This window comes from Grus americana, chromosome 1, assembly GCF_028858705.1.
Source record: "Grus americana isolate bGruAme1 chromosome 1, bGruAme1.mat, whole genome shotgun sequence".
Taxonomy (NCBI): Eukaryota; Metazoa; Chordata; class Aves; order Gruiformes; family Gruidae; genus Grus; species Grus americana.
Window position 1 is genome coordinate 5,189,679 of NC_072852.1, and position 25,303 is coordinate 5,214,981.

A 25,303-nucleotide genomic window follows, 5' to 3' on the forward strand; every position below is an offset into this window, starting at 1 on the left:
CTGATGTCCACACTGTGCATGTTTCAGGTTTATCTTGTTTTCAAAAGCTGATTTTTTAGTCTCATAGCCTGAATGCTCACTTGCCCCTGGAGCATGTTAGGTGTATTCCTCTGGCAACATATCTTTCATTTTGGTTCCACTATAGCAGGAAGCCAGCATATGGACTCCAGGATTGCTCCATGATGCAAACAAAACAACAATAAGCAGGGATGATGGGGAGATGCATTTCAAAGGCGTGCTCCTGATCCAAACCGACATGCACACACGCAATACTGGGGTGTTCCCATATAATCATAACAGATAACGTCCGTGTGCAGCAAGCTCTTAAGATGGTATCAGAGACAGAACCTGGCAGATTGAGTGGGGCTTAGTCCTCTGCTTTCACCTTCAGACTGTGCTGCTTCAGGAAAAACAAACCATGTTTAGGAAGAAGGTTTCCTAGGAGTTAAAATACTGTCAAAATTGTGTGATATGTAAGCAAGACAGCTAATTCCAGTGAATTTTACTTTGATGTACACTTTGCAGTAGACTTTGTTACAGCAAAAAATGCTTCAACCTCTCTCCCTTCGTTTAAAATGAACGAAGCAGGTTTGTGTTATTGTAATCCCTGCAGTAAGAAATAATCAGGATGTTTTTAGGTAGAACTGACAATTTGGACCTGCTCCACAAGGTCTGCCATCATTGGTGAGCTCTACCCTCGTATTCTTTGTTCATGGGTTTGATTTTACACTGCGATGAGGGCACCTGCCAGTTGTGATGGTGGCTAATGTGACACAGAGGAGATGCCACTCTTTCTTTCCAAGTAGACCAGTAAGAAGCTGTTAGGTGGCCAGTTATCTCTTATGGGCTGAGATGCATGTGAACATTTTCTCTGATACTTGTTTGTTTCTGTAAAACACATTTTAATTATCCTAATGCTTTTTTAAAATGTTCTTTGTTACAGAAGAGGAAGAGGAACAGGTGCCTACCGATGGAGGTACATCTGCAGAGGCCATGCAGGTGCCACTGGAGGAAGAGGGAGATATGGAAGAGGATGAGGCAATTAATGATGAGAACTACTTGAGCAAAAGACCGTTAGAAAGTCCTGATGCTGAGGAATTTCCACCTGTGAAACGGCCAAAACTATCTGTTTCCAAAGGGGACACCTTGGACGGAGCTTTGGAACCACGTGAGCCTCTTAGCTCAATAAATACTCAAAAAGTACCACCAATGCTTTCTCCAGTTCATGTTCAGGACAGTGAGGACTTAGCCCCTCCTTCACCAGAACCACCAATGTTGGCTCCCATTGCAAAATCACAAGTGCCAGCCCCCAAAACTTTAGAGGCAAAGCCGTTTGTACCCAAAACAAAGTCCAAAACAAGTTCTCCAGTACAGAAGACAAAATCACCTAAAACTACGCCCTCGCCAGTGGTAACTGGAAGTCCCATACGTTCACCAAAAACTGGATCCAAAGAGAAAAAGTCACCGGGTCGCGCCAAGAGCCCAAAAAGTCCTAAAAGTCCAAAGGTTCCTGCTCATGTTCCCCAACCACCTGTCAAGCCTGAAACACCAAGTAGAACCCCTCTGGCTGCATTAAGTGACAAGATAGGAAAGGAAAACATTCAAGTAAAACAAGTACAGACGCCACCTGAGCCTGTCACCAAGCCAAATGTTGAAAACCAGACTAAGAAAGTACCAGTAATGGACAAGACCATTGATGATTCAATCGATGCTGTGATTGCTCGTGCATGTGCAGAACGAGAACCGGATCCCTTTGAGTTTTCCTCTGGTTCTGAATCAGAAGGGGAAATTTTTACCAGTCCTAAAAGACTTTCTATTTCAGAGACTACGACTCCTAAACCTTCTGTTTCTGCCAATAATGCAAATAAGGCAGGAGCAACTCCAATACCTCCCTCAGGTGGGACTTCAAGTTCAGACATTTCATGGACAATGGATGACTCAATTGATGAGGTCATTCGAAAGGCAAACATGGGGACACCTTCTAATCCACCTACCAACTTCACTTATTTCTCCTCTCCTTCTGCTTCACCACCAACTCCAGAACCTCTTCTCAAAGTCTATGAGGAGAAAACCAAGTTGGCTTCATCAGTAGAAGTAAAAAAGAAATTGAAAAAGGAGCTGAAGACAAAAATGAAGAAGAAGGAAAAACAAAAGGAAAAAGATAAAAACAAGGAGAAAAACAAGGAGAAGGAAAAGAACAAGGAGAAGGATAAAGACAAGGAAGGAAACAAGGAAGCAAAATTTCAGTGGAAGGAACTCCTCAAAGATGATGATCTTGATCCCTATAAATTCAAACTAAAGGACTTTGAGGATGCTGACACAAAAGTAAAGTTGAAAGATAGCAATACCAAAAAAGAGAGAGAAAAACATAAAGATAAAAAGAAAGAGAAAGAGAAAGGCAAAAAAGACAAGGATAAGAAAGACAAAGAGAAACTTAAAGATAAGGCTAAGGAAGATAAGATAAAGGCTCCATCAGCACCTCTTGTGTTACCTCCCAAAGAAATGTCTTTGCCCTTGTTCAGCACACCAACTGCCATGAGGCTTCCCAGCATGTTACCTTCCTTGTCTCCAATGCTTCCTGAAAAACTGTTTGAGGACAAAGAGAAACCAAAAGAGAAGAAGAAAGACAAAAAAGAGAAGAAGAAAAAGAAAGAAAGGGAGAAGGACAAAGAAAAGGAAAAGAAAGAGAAGGAAAAGGAGAGGAAAGAAAGAGAAAAGAAAGAGAAAGAAAAAGAAAAACACAAACATGAAAAGGTAAGCTGTTTAGATGAGTTGAGATGGCATACTTGCTTGAAAAATGCACATGGATTCCTACATTTGCTGCTGAGCGTTAAGAGCTTTGAGGAGATATGCTATTACAGGTTTGGTATTTTTTAAAAATCACGGCTCCAAGGAAGATATCCCCCAAGAGTTTCAGGGATTGTCGCACCTCTTTGGAAGACAAAACAATGGAAGTTCAATTCTGTAAATTTGAAATGTGAGAATGTCCTTCTGGTTTTCCTCAACTCACTTTTCATTTTGAAAAGCTGGGGCTCATACTGAACTGCAGCACACACACAACAAATGTATGTAGTGTTGCAAAGCACAAATTTTGTTCTGTAGATTTCCACTAGTAGGGCTGGTGACCATATACCTTTCATATAAACTTTAAATTTCATTTCTACAAGTCTACTGTTTCAAAGCTTGTAGAAGCCTGTAAATTACCAGGTAGACAGAAATGAGGGGCAGACTGCCTTCAAATAAACAAGTTCAACAGTTATCTCAGATGTTCAGAAAAGCTACTGAATCCTCTCTTAGCAAGACCATCCCCTTGTTGCTCCAATTTGTTTGAAGTAAGAAAATTGTTTTCAAATTATGATCTAAATGTTCAAATGTCACCTTTCATTTTGAGTTGTATGCTTGAGAGAGAGAAAGGGAGAGCTGGTTTTCAAGTGGGTTGAGCTCCTTCCACTCCTGTAACTCTTACTGATTTATATCAGCCAAAGATAATTTCTTCTTTCCAATATCACCTAATCTTGAGAATATATTTAATATTTAAGAAATGAAACCAGCATATTTGCATGTTATCAGATTTGAAATCCCATTAGAAACGGTTCCCCTAATTCAGGGTTTGCTCTAATTTTTTGTCACTTCACCTTATAATACGCATTAAATTGTTAATATTAAAAAAAAAAGGAAGAAGAAAAAAAGAAGAAAAGAAAGAGATTGTCTTCATATGTGATAACCTTGGATACAGGATTTCCTAAATCTCTATCCTTAGCATTAGGAAGCACTACATAAGTTCTGGTTTTACCAAGATGCTCCTTACATCCTGCTTTGAGTGTAATACTCAGTTCGTACAAGCTCAGATTTGAGACATTCCTCTCTTTCCTTTTTTGCCACTGTACCCTTTGTTCTACTAGCTGGACTTGAAACAAACTGCTGATTTCAAAACTTGACATATTTTTTAAGTTGACAAATGTTTTTTCCATGCAGAATCCAGGTGATCTGGAGAACTGAAATTTGTCTGCTGCGGATGAGTCAGTGCTCGACAGGGTGGTGGTCCAGTTGTCCATGTTAATTTAATGCCTGGTTTTAGACTGCAGCAACACTTTCACGGATTCCCCATTTTGTCGTTATTTCATTGAGAATTTCTGCAGAGCTTTCTTTTTAAGTTAAATACGTGCGTGTGTAAAATCGAGACAATGAGTTGCTTGCTCTTCATACATTCGATTTTGCATTTCTTCTGCAAATCTCTACATCAAGTTTGCTTTGGAGCAATATAACAGATACACAAACAAATACAAACTGGTAAAGCTTCGGTATAGACTGAACATATGTATATATTAGGAAAAGGAGATCAACAGTAATAAAAACTTGGACAAATTAAATTGACAAAGCTGCCCATTACCTTGGCAAAAAGTCCCTGTCAAAAGATAAACTTTAAAGCTAGAATGCATGAAAGAGTCCCCAGATAGAATTAAAATTTAAACTGATTCTTGATAGATAAGCTTTTTTTAAATCCACCTCTTTGCTGCAAGTCAGGATTTTAAAAATAAATTTCCCCTTTAAATCTCTTGAGCGATTTTCATTTTTTGCAAGGCCGCACTGCTGGTGTCCTGGAAAAATGGAGAGTTAGAGCTTTATCAGTTGGTGCCCTGAGGTATGTGGCAAAGAAGCTAAATCCTTGAAGATTAGCAAAAAAAATGCAGCACATGGCAATAAGGGGCTTATATGACTACTAGTATTAGTTCAGGTGAAAGAAGTATTGCTTATACATAAAACTGGACAAATCCACTGACAATGTATTTTTAGTTAGCTACAAAGGAGTCTTATATTGCTGGACTTTACCTCTTTGGTGATTTGGGAAGCTTAGTAATCCACTGTAAATGCTCTTCTGCTGGCCCCAATTCCCAGTATTACTCCAGAATGCTGCTCTTTCGTTTTAACCCCTAAAAGTACATGTTTCCTTAATTTAGCTTTTAGATCACACAATGACTTATTTAGCCAGCCGTTTATGCTCCAAGAGCAAATGATCAAGTTACTGCTCGGATGCTTAACCTTCCGTGGCGTAAGCCCAACCCAAGAGATGAGTTCGTGGGCTAACTGCAGCTTCAGCTCTTGATGGCCAGTAGAAAATGTCAGATTTCTATTTCTAATATTGCTGTACTTAAAGAGTGACTCAGCAGTAATGTTTCCATTTTCGAGTATTTTTATAGTTATTACCTAAGTGTGCATCCCATCCTGTTGGGGAATCAAAGCTTTTTATCCAATTTTCCCTGTAATTTTCCCCCGAACTGCTGGAATACACAGAACACCAACCAGTACTCTGCCTAAATGGCAGAAAGCAGAAGCTGAAGGCTGTCTGCTGGAAGTGTTCGGTGGTGCGACTCAGGAAGAGGAGCTTTTGCGTAGGGCTTGCCTTCAGCCCCGTGCTCTGCAGTAAGTGTCGGGATGCTGCCCTTGGAGCCAGAAAATGAGACAGTGAGCTGGGGCGCTGCCTTGCACGCACTACCAAATTAAAAGCAAACATTTGAAGCAGTTACACCCCACTTTTACGATGGAGATTACTGGGCGTGCTGTAGGAGTGACTGAGCAGCTCATGAAGCAGCTGCTGACCCAGTTTCAGCTAACCTTAATACGCTGAGCTGTAAACTAAAGTAGTTGAGGAACTGCTTCAGGAGGCTTGGATCCATCCTGGCATCGGGGCAGGGCTTGCCAGAGCAGCCCCAAAGTAAACTGCCCTCACTCGTGAATCAAAGTCCTATCATCGATGTAGAGGAAGACCGGGATATCCAGGATATAACTGTGAATGCTCCTTAATTTTCCCTCTGCTCCAGTCGTGCAAACCCTACACACAAACCCCTGTTGCTGGAAAATACTTCCTCTCCTTTCGTATCAAAGGATAAGATTTAGGATTGTCATGGAGCCCAGTTGTCCTCTCACAGCAGGCTGTGATGTTGGTATCTGAGCATAAAGAAGTGTTTCGTGTGCTTTTCTTCTGCCACATGAGCCCACCATTGTTTAGAACATCTTGATAGTATATAAATAATAATACAAAACACCTTAATACAAAGGATGGATGACATGAGTATCCTTCCGTGCTGTGTGCTGGAAGCTAAGTAGCAGTACTTGTCCTGGGAAGTTATGTAGTTGAAATAGGTACTACAGAAAGAGGAAAAACCTGCAGGAAAAGAGGTAGGATAATCTAAGGCATGTGGCTGAGCCTCCTGTACTGAGGGTTCAATTCCATGTCTCTAGCCAGTGGATGATGCTGCAGGTTAAGGTGCCGGGAAAGCAGTTAAGAGACTTACCTATGGAAAGTGGAAGTGAAATTGTTCCAGGCATTAGGAGCTCCAGAGGTAAAAAGCTCTTGCAACACCCAAGGGGAATGACATAACAAAAAACCTGTGCTATATAAACAAAAGAGTAGAGAGAGACCTGTGAAGTAAGCTAATACATATCCATGGAGAGCGTTAGTGAAAAGCATGGTTAACTGTGTCCAAACAGCAATACTACTCAGGCTGCAGCCTTTCTCTCTCTGGAGTAGACATCTTCTAATGAGCAGCTCCGATTCCTTGGGCAAGCTGCGTGGCACGGGGCTTTGTCATTACCATTCCTCAATGTAAGTCCTAATTGAGTCCTCCCACTCTGGCCTGCTGTCTCCTGCACTGCTTTCTGTGCTTTGAATTGATTGTTTGCCCTCCTTTTCTTTATGAAAGCTTTTTAAAACTGATTTCTCCCACTGAGAGTAGCTCGGGTTTCCATTTAGTGTACGCATACTGTTTTTTTCTTGAAATTCCTAGACCAGGTACAGCTAAGTGGTTATTTTATTTGATATGATGACACATGCTCAAAATTTTGGCAGATACTGGCTCAAAGAATTTAAGGACATAATCAAGTCATCTAAACTGCACCAGATACTGAGGTTGGAAACCAGGCCATTTGAAAAGTAGCCATGAGAAACATCAGCTTAATTGCATTAAAAAGCAGCGGTTCAGTTATATGAACGTGGATAAGCACTTTCATAAAGTATTCGCTGTTGGTGCTTGGGGTTTATTTGCTTCCTCTGTGTCTAATTTTGATTCAAGAGGGTCACAGTACATTTATGTGATGATCCTGGGAAACAACTGAATTTAAATCTCAGGAAAAGTGCAAACACTGGTGGGTACCTATCAAGTTTGAGTACTAAGGTCAAAGCATTTTATGTCATTGTTTAGAAACATACTGGGGGGGGTGTCTTTAGAAAAATACTAAATTGGGAAGACATGTTAACAAATGCAATGAAATTTCAAGTTGACCTTTTAGTCTAGAATTCATATTTGGGATTGGCTGGGACCTCCTGACAAACTCCAACCATCCATGCCACAGCACAAAGCATGAGAGAGCGGTGATCAGTCTATCATAGGTCTGTCTCATTAAACCGATATACTCTGTTTGGTTAACTTCATGTAATTAATATATTTTGGGAGTCTGCTTGCAGTCTTTGATTGATGATTGTGTTCCCTTGTACAGATAAAGGTGGAACCAGTTGTTCCAGCTCCATCACCGGTTATTCCTCGGCTGACATTAAGAGTCGGTGCAGGCCAAGACAAGATGTGAGTACAAATAAATTCATCTGCAAAGTGTACGCTTACCACAGTTCATGCTCTGTCACTCGTGGTAGCTCTTATTTTCAGTGGGAAATGCTTAAAAATTAGTGGCAAATGACATTCATACAGCTATGACATCTTTTGACCATTCTAATGAAAAATCAAGCAGAACGCTTCCCAGTAGAAACTTTTTGGACATTTTACCCTTTTTCTTCTACTCTCCAAGTGGGACCCATCATCTTCCATCCATCCTACAATGTTTCCCAGTCCATGCCTTTCTAGGGCATGGATTACAAGACTCCATCTAGACTCGTATGCCGCCTCGAGGGACATTTAATGAGGCTTCCATAATGGGCGGTTATCCCTAGTGTGACCTACAGCTAAGTTTCATAACGCTCTTCAGCTAACAGTTGTTTTATGCTTTAAAACATAACAGTTGAAATTCCTTTATATGCATCTGTTTTATTATAAGTGTTGATGATTATTCATGAGTGTACCTAACACATTGCAAATGTCGGTTCATTAACTCCCTAATTATTGGGTGCTGTTGTACAAATAATAGTTACTTAGTACTGTACGAGTGTAAATAGGATGGTTCCTATCCTGACATCATACAGCATAAACAGGTGGCTGGAGAGGCTGGGGAAACCATGTGCCGCTGGGCTTTTTAGCCTGGTCCTGTGTTGTGTGTGAAGAGTTTCTTTTAATCAGGTTTTTCACGTTGGTTTTAATGGCGCAGAGCACGCTTTCGCGTCTGATGGTAAACATGAGCGCCAAACAGATCTTTCCTTTCCGTTCATCACATTATTATATTGCTAACGTAGTTGTTTCTCTTTTATAGCCATTCTGAACTAAATCTCCTAATCAGTAATTTTTCTGCTTTATAAGTTAAATGGCATCTTTGATGATTATTCTCTTTTTCTGTGCGGTCCTCCTCCTCTCCAGTAGGTAACTGTGACTGTGACTGTACTGGTTTGAAGTTGCTACAGAACTTCAGTCATTTCTTGGTTTCTATGGGACACCCCCACCCTAAATATCAGGGCTTTTTCCTGCTCTTCAACAGTTTCTGTGTTCTTCCTTGCACAATATTTGAGCGTGATCTAAACACTCAGATTGCTGTACAAAAGCTCCTGCTTTCCCAGAATGGTTGTCTGTCCTGCTGTGCAGATTTGAATGTGCACAGGTGGACAGGATGTCCCTTCAAAGCTCACAAATCTATTTTCCTCTTTAAGGAGCTACGGATACTTTTAAACTCCTTTTTTCAAGGACAGTACAAGTGTTTATACAGGGAAACTTAAGTCATATTTTCAAAATTCTACTAAGTACTTCTAAATTAGAGTTCTGAAGCCATATTTTAGCACCAAAGAGTTGACTTTGCTTCCCATCTTATCTCACCCCAGTTTTTCTCATACCCACAGCCATTTTGTGAAGGGGTCTTCACAAAAAGCAGAAGATCTGCTTGCTACAAATCATATGGGTACCTCATCGTCAGCCCTGCCAGTCTGTAGTGGGTCAGAGTTACTGACATCTTGTTTTATGGTCTTTTGGGAAACTCACTTCTATCCCAGTTTCTTTTGTGCCTCTCCAGTGGCACCGTGACCACCATCTAAGAACCTCAGGTCTTGTGATCCTTAGCATGGCAGAGCCCAGAGTTTAAACCCCGACTCCAGGATGGGACATACACAAAGCTGACTTAGCTCAAAGCTTCTAGACAAATTAGGGGAGAATTAAACACCAAGGCTGAGATCTTCAGGGGCAGGGGAGTCCTGGAGGCGGCTGGTAGCAAATGCTGAAAAATGGTTGTGCTGCAGCTTTCTGCAGCATCTGTACTGGGCCTTGGAGGGGAACTTCATCTTCTCCACGTGAAACTCATCCTTAAGATAGCTTTAGGCTGCATAACCAAATGAGGTTTGAGTCATTAGTATTCCATCTCTATTTGCTTACTAGTTTCCCTTTTCTACCTTAAATATCTCCTCACTGCCCACCATACTGGCACCCTAAAATTATCCCATTGTAATGGCTGTATCACCCAGTCGCACCTTCTGACTGATGGCAAACAAGAACTTATGGAGCTTTGTAGTAGCTTTTAGGATTTGTCATAGATTTCCAAGGCAAAATCCAGGAAGAAATTTGCCATTACACGAGTAAATACAGTTTGTGCCACGTGGCTCTGGGGACCGTGTTGTGTTGCATATCATTCCAGCGTCTAATGTGGCAGGGCTTGCGGTGGAGCTGTCCTGCTCTAAATACTACTTTCGCTTTCATCCTCAACAATTAATATTCAGCCTGAACTCAGAGCATATTTTAATTTTCACGTGTTGTGATCATTATGAAAAGGACTGGTGTCGCTCCGAGGCAAAGCATTACATAGCTCTGTGTGTGGCTTGGACCTCTGAAGTAATACCAGAAGTCTATGTGACCTCTATTTAAAGTTATTAGTTGGAAAGACTGTAGTAGGATCATCAACCTTTTAAGTAGCTCGTAACAAACAGAAACAAAAGCTTTTGTGACATGTTATGGTAAGGGAAAGTTATGTTTCATCTGTGTTGGTAATGAAGTTGTGAATATCTGGTGGTGAACATCTAGAAATGTTGTGTTTCAATTAGCATATCTATGGAGTTTACTTAGCACGGGATTGTATGAGAATACCATGAATCACCATGGAAAGGTTTTTGGGGATTCATAGAGTTTGATGAGTAAAAACTAGATGGAGTAATGAGTTATTTCAATTTCCTCTGTTAGAGAGAAGAGCTGTTCAGAGGCTTTTGGAAGTACTTAAGTACCCATACAACTGGAGATTGGTTTGTTTGGGGGAACTTCATATAAAACTGTCTTTAATGGAAGTACTTACAGATCTTGTAAAGCCATGAAGTCTTACAGGTGCCTGAAGAAAAAGTGTCAGATTAGTGATGCTTGAAATGGAGATTCACATCACACCATAAACACAGCGCAACAACAGCAACACAAGTTTACTCGAATAATGCAGCAGTGGTGAGGAAAATGCCTTTGCAGTGTAGCGAACAGTTTATTCTCTGTCATTTCACTTCTTGGCTCCTCTGCTCGGACCAACGTACAAAGCAGTGATGGCAATGGCAGAGAAGTCTCCTTCTTTCTTGTTTCTGTGAATAGGAGTACATATTGCTCCGAGATTCAGAGTGATACCTGCATTCGAGCTTGTCCGGTGTGCAGATATTCTTACAACACATCAGTTCAAAGGAGACGGCTATTAATAACGTTAGGTTAATAGACATGAAAATGTACTGTTGCTGAAGGATGAAGAAACCAATATTGGAAAAACTGTCCTACTTTAGGTTTTTTTGCAAGTGTTTTAACTGCACAGTAAACCAAGAAGAAAGTAGATTATAATCAAAGCGTTTCCATCTTAGTTGTAAACAATTACAGCAATACTTGCATGGATGCCACATTAGAAGAAATTTACTGGATTCCATTCTAATGCAATTAGAGCTAATTTTGTTCTTTAAATGAATAAAAGGTCAGCTAGTAAATCTAGTTTATCTCAAGTCCAGGCTTCAATAAATTGTTTTATTTAATTTGTTGTAAAAGATCTTATCCTTAATGGGCCTAGCTCTTATTAGTTTGCTTGGGTTCTAAAATATTTATGACCACCTTTTTAGATATGATTTGAATGATATGTTGGAAGGGTTTTTTGCTGTTTTTTTTTTTTCTACTCCAGTGTTATCAAGGTAGATTGCTAACTGAGTTAGTATAGGAAGGAACTAGAGATGCTATCTTTTTTTAAAAACAAAACAAAACAAAAAACCACAGCTAGCATAGACTTTTAAATTTTAAATCAACTGCAAATGATGAGTGGAATTTAATACTTTTATTCAATTGCATCATGATTTCTTTTTGTCTAATTATTTTTTCCTAAGCACAATCATTTTTCATACACATGAGCTTTTTGAAAGCATATCTGCTGATGAGGTGTTGACATTCCAGCTACTACCACAGTTCACATAAACTTCAGCAAAAGTATGTGCTGTAATTTTTGATACTTCAGATAAATTTATTCTACATTTAAATACAGTTTTTAAGAAAAAACACATGGCTTCTGACTCTAATGCCAGACCACAAAGCAGAGTACCACTCACTGGTTGCTGTTTCAGTGCTCCTGTGACTTAGAAGCAGGAGAGATATTTTTTTGTGAAATCAGGTCTCCAAATTTACCTTCAAATGTTGGGCTTTTGCTCCAGACTCATACCGCATTGTATCATAGCTCTGCCATCAGCAGGGAACCTGGAAACCAGACATGAGAAGGGGGAAGATGTGTATTTTAACAGTGTTTAACTTGTAAACGTGACCTGCCACTCTAATGAAGTTACCCCTTGTCTTACATATTTTTAAAATGAGTAGATATGTGACTTTCTCCCCAAAAAATTGCACATATGCTCAGATGTGCATGTGTCTATAAAAAATGTATATTAAATAACCCGTGGATTGTAAAATAAAATCCTAAAAGGATTAAGGGATAGAAGAAGTTTTGTTATCCAGATATTTAATTGACTCCACTAAAGCTTTTTATCGCTTGGTAGGATATTATCAGTCCAAGGACTAACTTAGGTTCATTTGGAGGCTCACTCGACTGGATGATATCCCCATGACAAAAGCCACCAGCTTAGCTAGCTGACATCCTTTGTAGGGAATCTCAAAGCCAAGTGGCGCATATATATATATACCAAATTATTTTGTGACCAGTAGATGTGACCGCTCTGTGTAATATTGGTGACCCAGAAGCATACTTTTGGGACTAAGAAGATAGGGGAACCTGTCTTGTTGCTTTCCTTTTTATTACACCAAGTTTCTGTGATCGTCCATCTAAGAACTCCTACCACAATAAGGTGCTCATAGCATGTGTTTTTGTAAGTTGGCAAAATAGCATGTGTATGAAAAAATGGAAGCCTGAAAGGAGATGTAGCTTGAGAAAATCTCCTCATTGAAGTTACAACCCTACCTGAAACACAGCTGGACTGTTGGAGGAGTTTATTTTTCATAAATTTACATGGTTTGGGTCATCACTGCTACTTGCTAAAGAATTCGTTATTTTAAGTGCAACCACAGTTGGGCAACAGAATTGCAGTAAAACAGTTTTTTATTCATACTGTTTGAAATTCTGTAAAACTTTATTACCTAACCTGCAGCATGCAGAGTGCCACCAAGTTTATTATAGGGTAATGTTCTCCAAAAAAACGGATGCCTAAATAATGGGTCTTCTATCTGCAACAAGTTTAATTTACATAAGATTTGAGCTGCAAATTCTCCAGAGATTGAATTTTCTTGGGAAAACCACACACACACATACACCATCAGACTTGAAAAAGGTAATGGCACCAAGGGAGGAGAGAAGAAGTTATTAGCAAATCCATCGATACACTTTTTATTGACCTGGTTGAAGACAAGAAATTAGGCAAGGACTGTGTTGGTGTTCCTCTAAGCTCACTGGGGATCTGTAGTTGCTGCTGTAACATGAATATGTATTTTTTGAAAACTGCTCAAACTCCCTGGGAGTTGTGAAAAAAGCTAGATATCTAAGACAGGACTTTGCTATTAGTGTCAATTAAACTAGAATTCTGCCCTATGTAGTTTCCAAGAATGCATCTTATTTTTACGGTATCATCTTTGGTGGATATTCAGGATCTTTCGTATTTAATAGAGTTGTTCTCATATGGATACATCAGATCGTGTGAAGAAACTGTTGAACTTTGGGTGCTACTTAGAGGAGAGCTACTCAGACTTTGATAATTTAGATTACTGCCTTCGTAGTGTTTGCCCACAATAGCTGAATAATGGGGTTCATTAACCTCCCTGTGTAGGCATATCCAAATTGTTTGCCTCTAGCCTTGGCTCCCTACGTGTGGCTGGGGAGGAAAGGATTGGCTTTTTATTGACTTGTCAAGCCATAGGTTTGCATTACCGGCCAAGTAGCTCATGACCCATTCCATTTATTTCACTGTTTTGTGGTGGGGAAACAGGTAAAGGAATCCTGCTGGAAGCCCCTCCTTCCACACGTTTTTATGAATAAGAGCAGTGTTTGGAGCAGTTAAGGCACCGTGACCAAATCCTCCGAAAGACGTAATGCAAGCAGCATGGGGCTATTGTGGGACACAGCTGTGGGTGGTGTTGGTTACCCTGCGAGACGTTGCTTATTCAACAGAAAGCTCTGGAGGAGAACTTATTGTGCAATTAAATAGGAGGGAAAAAGTGATACTTCAGGGAGAAAAATGTAGAAGGGTAAACCACTGTTTGGGAAAATTAAACAATAGAGTCCGGGCAGCGAAAGTCTGTGTTTATTGCAGGACTAATGGATATCCCAATTATTTTACAGTGTAGCACTTAGCAGAGAAAGACGGTGTTAACTGTCTGTTAACAGAATTAACGCTCTGGGTGTCAATCCGACTTTTGCTGTAGGATGGAAAAGAGCGTGTAATGGTGAAATCATTTTTGATATGATCAATAGACCACCTAAGTGAGGAGGCAGAGTAATGAAAAATGATCTTGCTCCTCTCCAGGGCTGTAGAGGTGTGCGTAAGGAATTCCAGTGATCTTTACAGCTTTCATAAATCTTTGTGCGTGCGTGTTTGTGTGTGTATATACATACCCGCATTTTTCTGTTCTGTAGTCTCTTAAATTTTAAGAGCTGGAGGACTGATTTTCAATGCCTTTTTAAATTCTGAATGTATTTTAATGAAGATATTGTCGCGGGTATGATTCATATCACTTTCCCAATTGTTCTTTTTGACTGTAACATATTGGCCCCAATCCTGCAGTAAAATCCCCATGTGTGGTCTTGTATCCATCCGAAGTCTCTTTTACTTCAGTGGAGGTTCCCCAGCCTCTCCCTTGCTGCAGGATTGCAGCTCTTACATGGAAGAAAAAAAAAATCTGAAGAATACCATATCTTTTTTACCAAAACAAGTAACTTATCATTTTTGTTTATATTTCTAAAGGTGATTTAGAAGAGTTTTTTTCTTCCTTGAGTGTGAGTTATTTCCAACTTCAGATGTAGCCCTTAGCTTTTTTCTTCCCTTTTTTTTTTTTTAATTACTGAAGCAACCCCAACTAATTATTCATCCTGTTTATGGTAGGTGGTAGGCTGTGGCAAATTATTTTCATTTTGCTGTTGGCCACATTGAGTGATGACTCCAAAAGTGAATCCATAAAAAGGCTTGAGTCATTAGAAAACAAAACAATTTACTGTGAGATTCTTTGATTTTGCTGCTTATTGCTCAAGAGTAAAAAAATTGTATACTGTATGCCACAATTAAAAAAAAAAAACCCTTCAGACAGGTTTAGACACATAAGCGAATTGCTTGTGTAAATGGGCATGAGCAGCTGCCCTTGTGAAGCACAACAGAAAATATGTGTGAAAGATTAGAAAGGCAGACGGGTATTTGTTTAAAAAATAGACTTTTCCTCCATAGAAGATGACTGCAAGAGAAAGGTACTGATTTGTTCTTGTCTTTGACATAGGTGCTTCTTCTTTATTCACGCTTTTATTGAAGTTTTTAAGCAAAAGTGAGTAAACTATATACACCCAAGGAGTTACAGTATAGTTCTGGGAACTGGATGGGGACAAGAGGGCCATGGAGGAGTAGCCATGCATAGAAACAAAGGAAAAAAGATGGTCCTACCTGAATTTAGTAAAGTTGTCCTGTGAGCAATTGATCTGTAGCTGTACAGAGCCTCCAAGTTCAGGACCGGCCAGTTTGCTTGGTTCTTACAAAAACATGTCTCAGTAACTAGCTGGAAATTACAGTTTTAGAGGTTTCTAAACCCCTACTTGCCTAATTTTCTGGTAGTTAATAAAATCCACATTCTCCACTAGTTCCCATTAAAGAGGGTAGATGTAGGACTGGTTTATGGGCAAGCTTCTAGATCATGCATCCCATAGAATTTCCCAAAACAAATGACAATAAAGGGCAGTTTGCAAGAAACACGTAAGAGAAAGTTTGCAAAGAGCTCATTGGCATAAACATGTTTTACCAGCTTCTGGTTTTGCTGTTGAAAGCTCAGCAGAAGGGGATAATGCCAGGTGGTTTTCACATCGAAGCTCTGAGCAGCTTGTTATTGATGATAAGAGAGAAAAGCAGATGAAAGATACCAAGACGCCACGCTACCAGCTTAGTTTTGTTTTGTCAGACTGGCGATGAACCATCCGGAGATGTAAGTCAGAATGGTGAGAAAGAATGGGAGGGAGATTTAGGAGTCATCAGTAGAAAGGTGTTTGTGGTTGTTGGGAGAAATACCCTGGTGTAACAGATACGGAGGGCGGAGGCCAAGGGCAGAACTCTGTTTCACTTAAAGTAATGGAAAAATAAACAGTAGAAAACCTGTAATTCAATTTCAAGAGTGCAAATGTCCATAAACCAAAGGAGTTACCTAGAAACGTCAGCTGGACTGAAGACCTAATGGATTCAAAAGTGTCGTTTTCTGCCTGTGGGAAGGGGGCACTTGTACCAAAATGACGAGAGAGTGAATTGCATGAATAACTTCTTCCAAAAGGATGCTGGAAATAAGCATTGCACGTCTAGGAGAAATGGACTGTTAGCAAAGAAGTTGTGTCTTCAAGGCAAAAGACTGTGGAGAAGTCAAGCTAAATTAAATGTTGTGAAGGTTATTGAGCAAATGGGAAAAGAAGGGAAGAAGGAGGACCACAGAAATGAAGAGTGGGAGAAGATGAAGGATAATATAGGTATGAGCCAAGAACAGAAGAAGAAAAGAATACTTTCCTTCTGATCCTATGTTCATTCTGTCCCTTACTGAGAACTAGGATGAGATGGATAACAGCAGTAGATTAACAGCAGTGGAAATTACCATAGTGAACTGGGAAACAAAATATGGGCACCTTTATGCACTGAAGTCAAGGAACTGGATAATCTTTCTCCCAAGTTCTAGAAGAACTGCTTTGTGAATTTGCAGACTCAGTGACAAATAATTTTTTAATACATTTCTTTTTATTTTAAAATGCAATGTTTGTTAAATCTGTTTTAATAAATAATAGAATAAATAGGAATGCTGAAGAAGGGAAGAAAGGGAAAGTGATCTAGACACCCGGTGACAGCAGTGCACATAATTATAAAACAAATTTTGGAGGAAGAGCTGATTAAAGGCTTGGAAGTAATGGAATAAAACACAAAACGGAAGTGAGCCATATCAACAGGCTTGATATCAATCTTTGATAAAGGAACTGATTTTCTAGGTTAGCCTAGTCCCATTGGCTAATGAGAGATGTGGCTGGCAATGGCTGGTTTTTTGCCATGCACCTTGAGTATTTGTTTCCACCACCAATGCTGAGAGCAGCTGCCTCCACCTCCCACTGCAGAGTGATTTCTTCTGGATGGGGGAAGCAGTCACTGGGTGCAGGATCAAATCGCTTCCCCTCCAAGGGAAGGTCTCAGCTGCAGTGGAGAAGAGGTGAGATACTCGTACATGCTTATCTGGAATACAGTTGACATCTATCCTACCACTGGGAGAAAGAACGCTCTCTTGTGGATGAATAAAAGATGGCAAATTTGAGCTGGATTTCAAGAAAACATTTAAAACTATCACACCGGACATTCATAGTGAAGCTGGCAAAGATGGGATTAGCAAAGGAACTGCTCAGCAGTGAGGAACTAGCTCAAAGGGAGATAGCAACTGAGAGTTGTAAGAGAGCTTATCTAACCAGAGAGGAGGTTACTAGTGAACGTGCTCAAGGATGTATTTCAGGACTGGTTTGATTTAATAATTTCATTTAAAATTTTGTCATAGAAGGAGGTAGAATAGTGATGCTTTTTATTGGCGGTAAGATTGAAGGATGATGTCAGTACAAATGAGGATTTGATGATTGACTGGAAAGACATGGATCCCCTAGAATAGACGAGGAAAATGGTACTTAATTCAGTAAATGAAAAACTGCAGTTAAGGCTTTGCATTTGAAGTGTACCAATAGAAACTTCAGCCAGAAGTAAAGAGCTGATCAGCAGGTATATTGCTACAGTAGGTGCATTAAGTGGGTGAGATATCATTAGTTGATCACAGAATGACAGAGTTGCCACCATGATACAAGTGTGACTGTAGGATGCATTGCAAGAGGTAATTTTAGCAGAGATAGTGGAAGTGTCCGGGCCATCATATGAGAACCTGTTGATACTTCATCTGAAATGTTATATTCAATTCTTGAAGGCTACTTGCATTCAGGAAGGATGAATTGGGAAGAGCAGGTGCAGAGGAGGGCTTGGAGCACTGTTAGGGGAGCATAGGGGAGTCTGTGTTATGATAGGAGAGGAGAACAACTTTGTGTGTTTAGTCTAGTGTGTGAAGAGGGGATATGATTGCTGGCTACAAATATCTCAGGCAAGTAAACATTTTGGAGGGAGAAAGCAATTTAAGCTAAAGAACAATGTTGGCACAAAAACAAATGGGACTTAATTGGCTATGAATGTAGGCTGGAAATTAGAAGAGGTTGCTGTGCCACCAGAGCAGTGAGATCCTGGAACAGGGTAATGGTGGGGACAAAAAGATTAACAGGTTTTAAGATGAAGCTCAATAAACTTGTGGGTGGGATTAGGTGACATGATGCCTGTGAAATCGCTAGACTCATTTGCCCAGGAAGGGATGTTTGCGGGGTTTTGCCATGCTGATGAAATGGAGAATGAGCTGTTGAGCTCCATGTGCACCATTAAAGGTTAACACGCTTATGTGGAAGTTGTGCCATTTGTATGAGACCAGGCAGCGTCCACAAAAATGGATGGTATTTTGGAATAAGTGTTCAAAGTTCATTTTCCTTGATAGAGGAGAATATCACATTGCAGGCAATTTATCACATGAAAATATTTATATATTTTTAATTTCAAGTTTAAGTACTGAAGTCTTTTCACTTGCAAAATTGCCAGGGGCTCTGCTGGAGGTTTGATACGTTTTGGCACTCTGCAAATGCATGAGTTGGTCATAGCATGTATTTGTGGAGCTTGGATTTGCCAATATGACTTGTTTGCACAGAATAAAATATTCAGCGGGGCATAAGAGATAACAACTAAGTTTCCCTTTCTAGAAGTAATATGGGAATTAGCCTACATTACAGAGCTTAAATTACACTGATGCTCCTCCAGGGTTGGAATAAAATTTTCAAAATTACGTCTAATCTGTGAAGAATCTAAACCATATGGAAATCTTCCTAATTCCCCTGGGTGTTTTTGACACTTTTACCCATAGGTCTTAGAGTATTTTGGGGGTTTTTTCTGGTGCAACAATCTCAGTTCCAGGTGTGCTATTTTTTTAGTAATAAAATAGTTACACTACTTAACTTTCTAGTGTCGATGAATTTATATCAATAAGGGAATGTCAATACTAATAGATAATAGTATCACTCGTAATAATCCATGTGAGTTGTACTAGTTTTAATTCTGTCAGTGCAGGTGATGGTGTCATTTACCTATGTACAAAGACCCGTTTAGCTCCTGTTCCTTGCTTAAAAATGGGTCATGGGTTCAGAACAGAATTAGGACTTTTCAAATGTTGTTTTTCCTTTGGGCAGAGAAACAGCTTCTTTGGAGCTCTACCTCTGAGAAAGATTGCTGTGATTTTTCGCTAGACCTTTTGAAGTACTGATACAGCATTTTTTGGAGCTCATCACCCGTAGCAATCATTCAGCCCTGTGGCTCATATCCTATTTTTGAAAAGCCATTTCCTTTCGGTGCACATGTCTTTTCCCTGTGTTTATATGAAGCAGTCAATGGGGCTTTCAGCCGTAAGGATCAGAATGAAATCAAATAAATTACTTCCAAAGATAGGAAACCATTTCACACCTTGGAGCCTCATTTTGCTCCAGATGTAGCATGTTACAGCTCATGCCAGTTAGAGCCGATTATAAACCAACTGACCTGTCGCGACACTTAAAATCTTGGTAGAATTTGCTCTTTGCCCGCAAGCCGACACTTGGTTTTCATCCTGTCTGGGTTTGGATCTGTAGCTGCGAACGGGGTGATTGCCCTGGAGTAAGGATGAAAATGGGTTTTCATTCACTCTGCCATTATGAAGACGTGTATCTGTACATGCATTCAATTATAAATACACCAAGGTTCTGTAAGAAATACAGTTCCTGCTAGCATTTAAAAATAAATCCAAAGTGAATTTAGGTTGGACACAACCAGATACACAATGTTTACATTAATTTTGGGGGGTTTTTTTAAGGGAGTGGTAGCCTTTAGTTATGATTTATGGAGGCTCTTATTACCATGTCTATTCCAAGGGTTTTCTCACACCCCTTCATTCTGGAGGAATTATTTTGATTCAAAAACAACTTTAATTGACTTTTTATCTTTCAGTGTAGAACGTGTTTGTGATACGTTGTCAGGCAAGCAGCCTGCAGAGAAGTGTAATTCTTGTCTCAGGCCTCTGAGTGTGTTGATTGTGGTTGATGTTCATTTGTATTTGATTACTGCAAAAAATATTAATCCAGCCTCAGTTTTAGAGTTTTTGAATTGGAGTGGGGAAGGAGGTGAAATTTTGTCTTATTTAGTATTGTATTTGCAGACTTTTCATATACAAGTGCTGATTTTGGAAGCATATGAAAAACACATTTGGGAAAGAAGATAACGATAAATGTATGGTGATGTCCAAATGTAAAGTTTAAATCCTAGCAGGGACCTTGGTCCCAGGAGGATCGAAGCTTTGCTGTAATGAGTACCGCCTCCTTGCAGCGTGCTCCGTGCCTCACTTTTCCTGTCTATAAAATAGAGCTCATAAATCTTGCCATCATTTACATAGTGTTTTGATATCAGGTTTCTCTCCAAGTCTGAAGTAACATTAATTATTAGTCGTGGGACTGCTATTTCCCTTTGATTTCTTCCCACCTCCATATTGCCATGTATGCAGCCCCTTCTTCAGGACGGAGGACAGGCTAAACCACCCTCGCTGAGATTACTCCATCACCTCTAATGGTGTAGGACAAAGCCAATCATTTCTCCACTCTGGAGTCTAAAGTCTCTGAACTTTATTAGCTCAAGGGAGTGGTAGGCCTAAGCGTGCTCCGAAATGCCGATCTCCTGTTTTGATAACTGAGCTCTAAAATCAAGATAAACAAGCTGCCCTATATACTGAACATGTCCTAATTGCACACTTCAAGCAAACCAGCCAATCAATGAGTGTGGGTCACCCACTAATGAATATTTGTAGTTTTGGAAGATTTCATATGTGATGTTCATTATACATCTGCAGTTACTAACAGACTGGCTTCGAAGACCCTGTTCAGGAGGAGAACCTGGCTTTATCTAGACCAAGAAACTATGTAATTTAATTTCATATGTTAGCTGGGCATGGTCACTCTTATTCAAATTATATTAGCTAATACTTCTTTAAAACTGTTTACACTGTGTTCAGAGTTGTGTTTAAAATCCTATTAGCTAATACATTTCCTAGTCTAGACTCAGGGAGGGTTGACTCCCTGAAGAACTCGTAGCAGGACTTTGTTTACTTGGAAGGCGTAGAAGAGGGAGATGAGGAATGAAGGAATAATGATGTTTGAAACCATCCAAATTACTATTGCTGTCTGTCCCTCTTCTTGCTTTTACTATCAGTAAGATTTTTTTTATTGAGAGGTGGCTCTCAAGTCATGAGGGTAACTTTGGAAACCGTGGGAGTATTGCTACCAACCAAAGTCTTGGCCATTCAGCATTGGGAGCCAGGGCTCTCTGTGGGAGCAGTGGAAGGAGGAAGGCACAGAAGAAACATCTGAGTCAGGGTGGCCAGTCCAGCAGGAGCCCCAGGGAGCCGCACACTAAGGTTTTCATTGAACCAGAAACACATCATGGACATTCAAGTGCCAAAGAGAAAACTTTATTGGTGGGCAACAACAGTGGCTTCTCAGGTATACCCCACTAATAGGAGAAGAAGGCTGGATTGGATGCGTAGATTGCTCGTAGGATGGCCTGATAATAGGACTTACTTCCTTCTGCAAGTCACAGGCAACCTAAGTTAGGAGTCCTGTACTTTGACTCACAGTACCTTACTGACATATAAAGAGCCTGAGCGCCCAAATTACGTACCTGAAGCAATCACTAGGACATCAAGTGGTGTGAATACCTTCAGCGTTGCTGATGGACAATCATCTAATGCCTTTTAGATTCTGCTCCACTCTAAGTTTCTAAACTTCCTTGGTTTTGCTTTTCTTCCCCTAGTCACTCATAGCAGGTCTCAGGAGGCAGATACGATGCTACAGTTGGCAGGTTAGGCAGGAATACCAAACCCATTGCTCTGTTTCCTTTTACGGTCTGTTTTTACTATAACTTGCCATAGTTCTGATTTAGTAGTGCAAGTGGCCTACCTTGGGAGAAAAAACGCTATTATCTCAGCCAGGCATTATGTACTGGGTAATTCCAAGCTTTTCTCAAATGGTGGTTTGGATTATTAACTTGAAATGCAGACAATGCATCCGATCGTAGCGATACTGCCTTTTGAATGTCATAAAAGAGTTGCGGTAAACTCTAAAGTTGAATGTAAAATTCCCATTGACGGTGGAGCTGGACTTGCCTGGTTCTCAGGAGTTGTTGCAATTGGATTTTCATCATGATTTTCCTACTGATGTCTCCATTTTCTTAAGATATCCTCATCTCTGGAATGTCTAACCTTTCTTTAAATCGCCTTCTTCCTACAGTGCCATCACAAATCAATTCCACTCCCACAGTCATCATTCAAATATAAATAAGTTAGTTAAATGATTTACCAAAATGTGGTAAAACAAATAGACCTATCCTGTGTTTTGTCTGAGGTTTGGTTTGGTTTGTTTTCTAAAACATTCTTTTCCTTCTCTTTATGTTTCTAATCTAGAGCCTTATAATAAGGGCTTTTTCTGTCTTGTCCATTAAATTGCATGCACATCAATAACACTGTGTATCAACATTCATTAATAAACGCTGGGTCCTCTATGTATCCCCCTTCCTGGGTAAGATTATTCTATACTGTGTATTTACTAGAGCTACATCCTGTCTACTTCAGCTACTCGAGTAAGTAGCAATATTTTAACTGTTGAGTATATAGTGTGCGTCATTTATTTGTCCTGACTAGATCCACTGCTGATTTCATAAACATTTGGGGAAAGAAATACCAAACTAGCAAATATTTGGAGAACCCCCTAATGTAGGATCTTAAGAGGATGATATTGTTTCTCAGTTTGAAGATTAAAATCAGTGCTGTTCACAGCTGATTAACTTTCCTTTCTAATATTTCCCACAAAATGAGCTAATGTAATAAAACTTAACGAAACAAGGTTTAGTAAAGCCACAGAGAATATTTATATGACAGCGAGTTATAGAGCGGTTCAGGCAGTCCTGACGTTTGCTTTGTAATGGCTCTGTGCTTTATCCTGTCCAGTGGATGGGTGTAGCAATGACAACAGTCCTTGTGTTGGGTTGAAACAGCCTCTTTGATAACTCAGCGGTGATGTGCATTAGGTGCGGTGTATTTTCTTGATATGTAGTTGGTGATCGATCATTGCTTGCTTTCCCATCAACTCTAATGATTCTCATTTTTGGTCCTACAGAGTCATCAGCAAAGTGGTGCCAGCTCCAGAGGCCAAACCTTCTACTCCTGTAAGCCGGCCCAAAACACCTCCACCCGTGCCGTCACCTGTACCAGCTCCGGTTCATGTCACCCCTCCTCCAGCTCCAGCTCCTCCTCCTCCACAGGCAACTGTCTCGCCAGTCCTCATCCCACCACCCTCTCCAGCCGTCTCGGCAGCAGGAGGTTCCAAAGCTCCAGTTAGGAGCGTGGTGACCGAGACCGTCAGTACTTACGTGGTAGGTAATGCATACTGCCACGCTTTGTCCGTGCCGGTGACATTCATCTCTTGAATTGTTGAGCTCCTGGGTGACTCACCATCTCAAACTGATGGTATCTGGCCTTGTGATGTTGCTCTCTATTAAGCTACTCTTTATCCAGCCTTGCTTCCATGCACTTGAGGGGTTAATAACTTAATTAAAACACTACTACTTGGACTGATTTTTTTTCTGTGCTCCCAGTTCAATGTTTAAGTTTCTTCTAACAAGTCCAGTTATATCTCAGTTGGTATTTTCTGCTAACAGAGCTAGAGCATTTAATTTTGGAGGTGGAGATTTTTTATAGATGCTTTCATAAGTGCTGAATTGAAACCTCAAATGTCAAACTCGCCATAGATTTTGCTGTCAGTCAGGTGAAGTACAAAACCCTCGTACAACATCAGGAATTTGACTTAGCCCTCATTTGAAATGTGTAGAGTCCACTAATCTCTTTTCTGGTTTCCTCAACATATAGAAATTGCAAATGTTTGTGCATCTCCGAAAGTCTGTAGATAGTTCATTAGTCTACAGTTCATTAGTCTGTTTGACATAGGCTCTGAACTTGGCCTCTCTCTGCTAGCATTGAGACTTCTTCATTCCTTCAGAAGAGTCTCCCATCTGACAAGATGTAGGAACTGCATTCTCTAAAAGAACATGGACATACTTCTGGGCAGGACTAGGATTGCTGTGCTACTGAACATTTCTGCTTTAGATGCAGTGTAAAATGGAAGTCCTGACTGTTTCCGGTCACTGAAGAGCAGCAGATACCATTAACAATGGTAGCAGTGCTGTTATCCTCCCTGTCCTGGCTAAGTTCCAGCTTGGTTGGTGACACCTTGCTTATCTGTAGTGGGTAGCAGTTTAAAAATCTCACCATTTAAAACACCTGAAGCTTGCTTTATTACAGAGGTTCCTGTGCTTTAATTGCGACACATGCATGATTTTTCTCTTTTTTGAAATTCCTGTTTTTATAATGATTCCTAATGTAAAGCTACCCTGCCGTTTCTAATGGAAAAGGTGCTCTTCCCTGCTGGACTTAAACTGTTGTATCGTGTTACTGGTCTCTATTTAAACAGCTGCTACATTTCACTCCCGAGTTGGTTACAGCACTAGATTACCACACGTAGGCTGTGCATATCTTTAGGGTGCAGGATACACATCCTCTGGACACCTTCTGTATCACAGACGTAAATGCAGTGTCACTCTGACGTATTACAGTAGTGCCCAGAAGCTTGGAAATTCACTCTAAGAGAGAAACATTTCCAAAATACTGTACTACATACAATTTTCTTCAGTAAGCATTACAAGCAAATAACTTAGAGATGATGTTTGGGCAACCTGGTCTAGTGGAGGGTGTCCCTGCCCACGGCAAGGGGGTTGGAACTAGATGATCTTTGAGGTCCATTCCAACCCAAACCAGTCTATGATTCTATGATTCAATATATAAAGAAGGAAAACCAGGAGCTTTTCCTCAGTACTCCCAGTGGTAACACACTTAGCACCTTATGGAGAATTCAGAGGACACGTAGACTCCAGGTTATTTCTTTCTTTTACAACCTTATAATTGAAACCAGAGCTTTACTGCATTAGGATACAACTCTACGCAGGCAGAGAGACTCCTGATGTGAGACATTTACAAATCAAAAAGCTGAGAGAGGTTGAGGAAGAAGGGAATAATGATTAATAACTATTAACCCCTTATATGAAGGGAATCCAGAACACAAAATGATGAAATGGCTTTCCCCAGGTCGCCTGAGGAAGCTCTTCTAGAGATAAGATTGGAGCCAGGGTGACAGAGGTGTGCAACTCCCTTCTGCAGAGGAGGACAGGAGGATGATCTTATAGTTTAAAAAAAAAAAGATACGATGTGGGATCTCCCTGTAGGATAACATCTTAGTAAGTGTGCTCTGATCATTAACTCTC

At 40.2% G+C, this 25,303-nt stretch overlaps 1 protein-coding gene across 1 annotated transcript in view; it reads left to right on the plus strand.

Annotated features, from left to right (window-relative positions):
- Positions 1-25,303, plus strand: part of TAF3 (TATA-box binding protein associated factor 3) — a 125,376-nt gene that overhangs the window by 95,224 nt on the left and 4,849 nt on the right. The window contains exons 3-5 of the mRNA XM_054844559.1: positions 944-2,754; positions 7,495-7,577; positions 23,107-23,362. Coding sequence (XP_054700534.1) covers positions 944-2,754; positions 7,495-7,577; positions 23,107-23,362 — 2,150 coding nt within the window. The remainder of the gene's footprint in view (positions 1-943; positions 2,755-7,494; positions 7,578-23,106; positions 23,363-25,303) is intronic.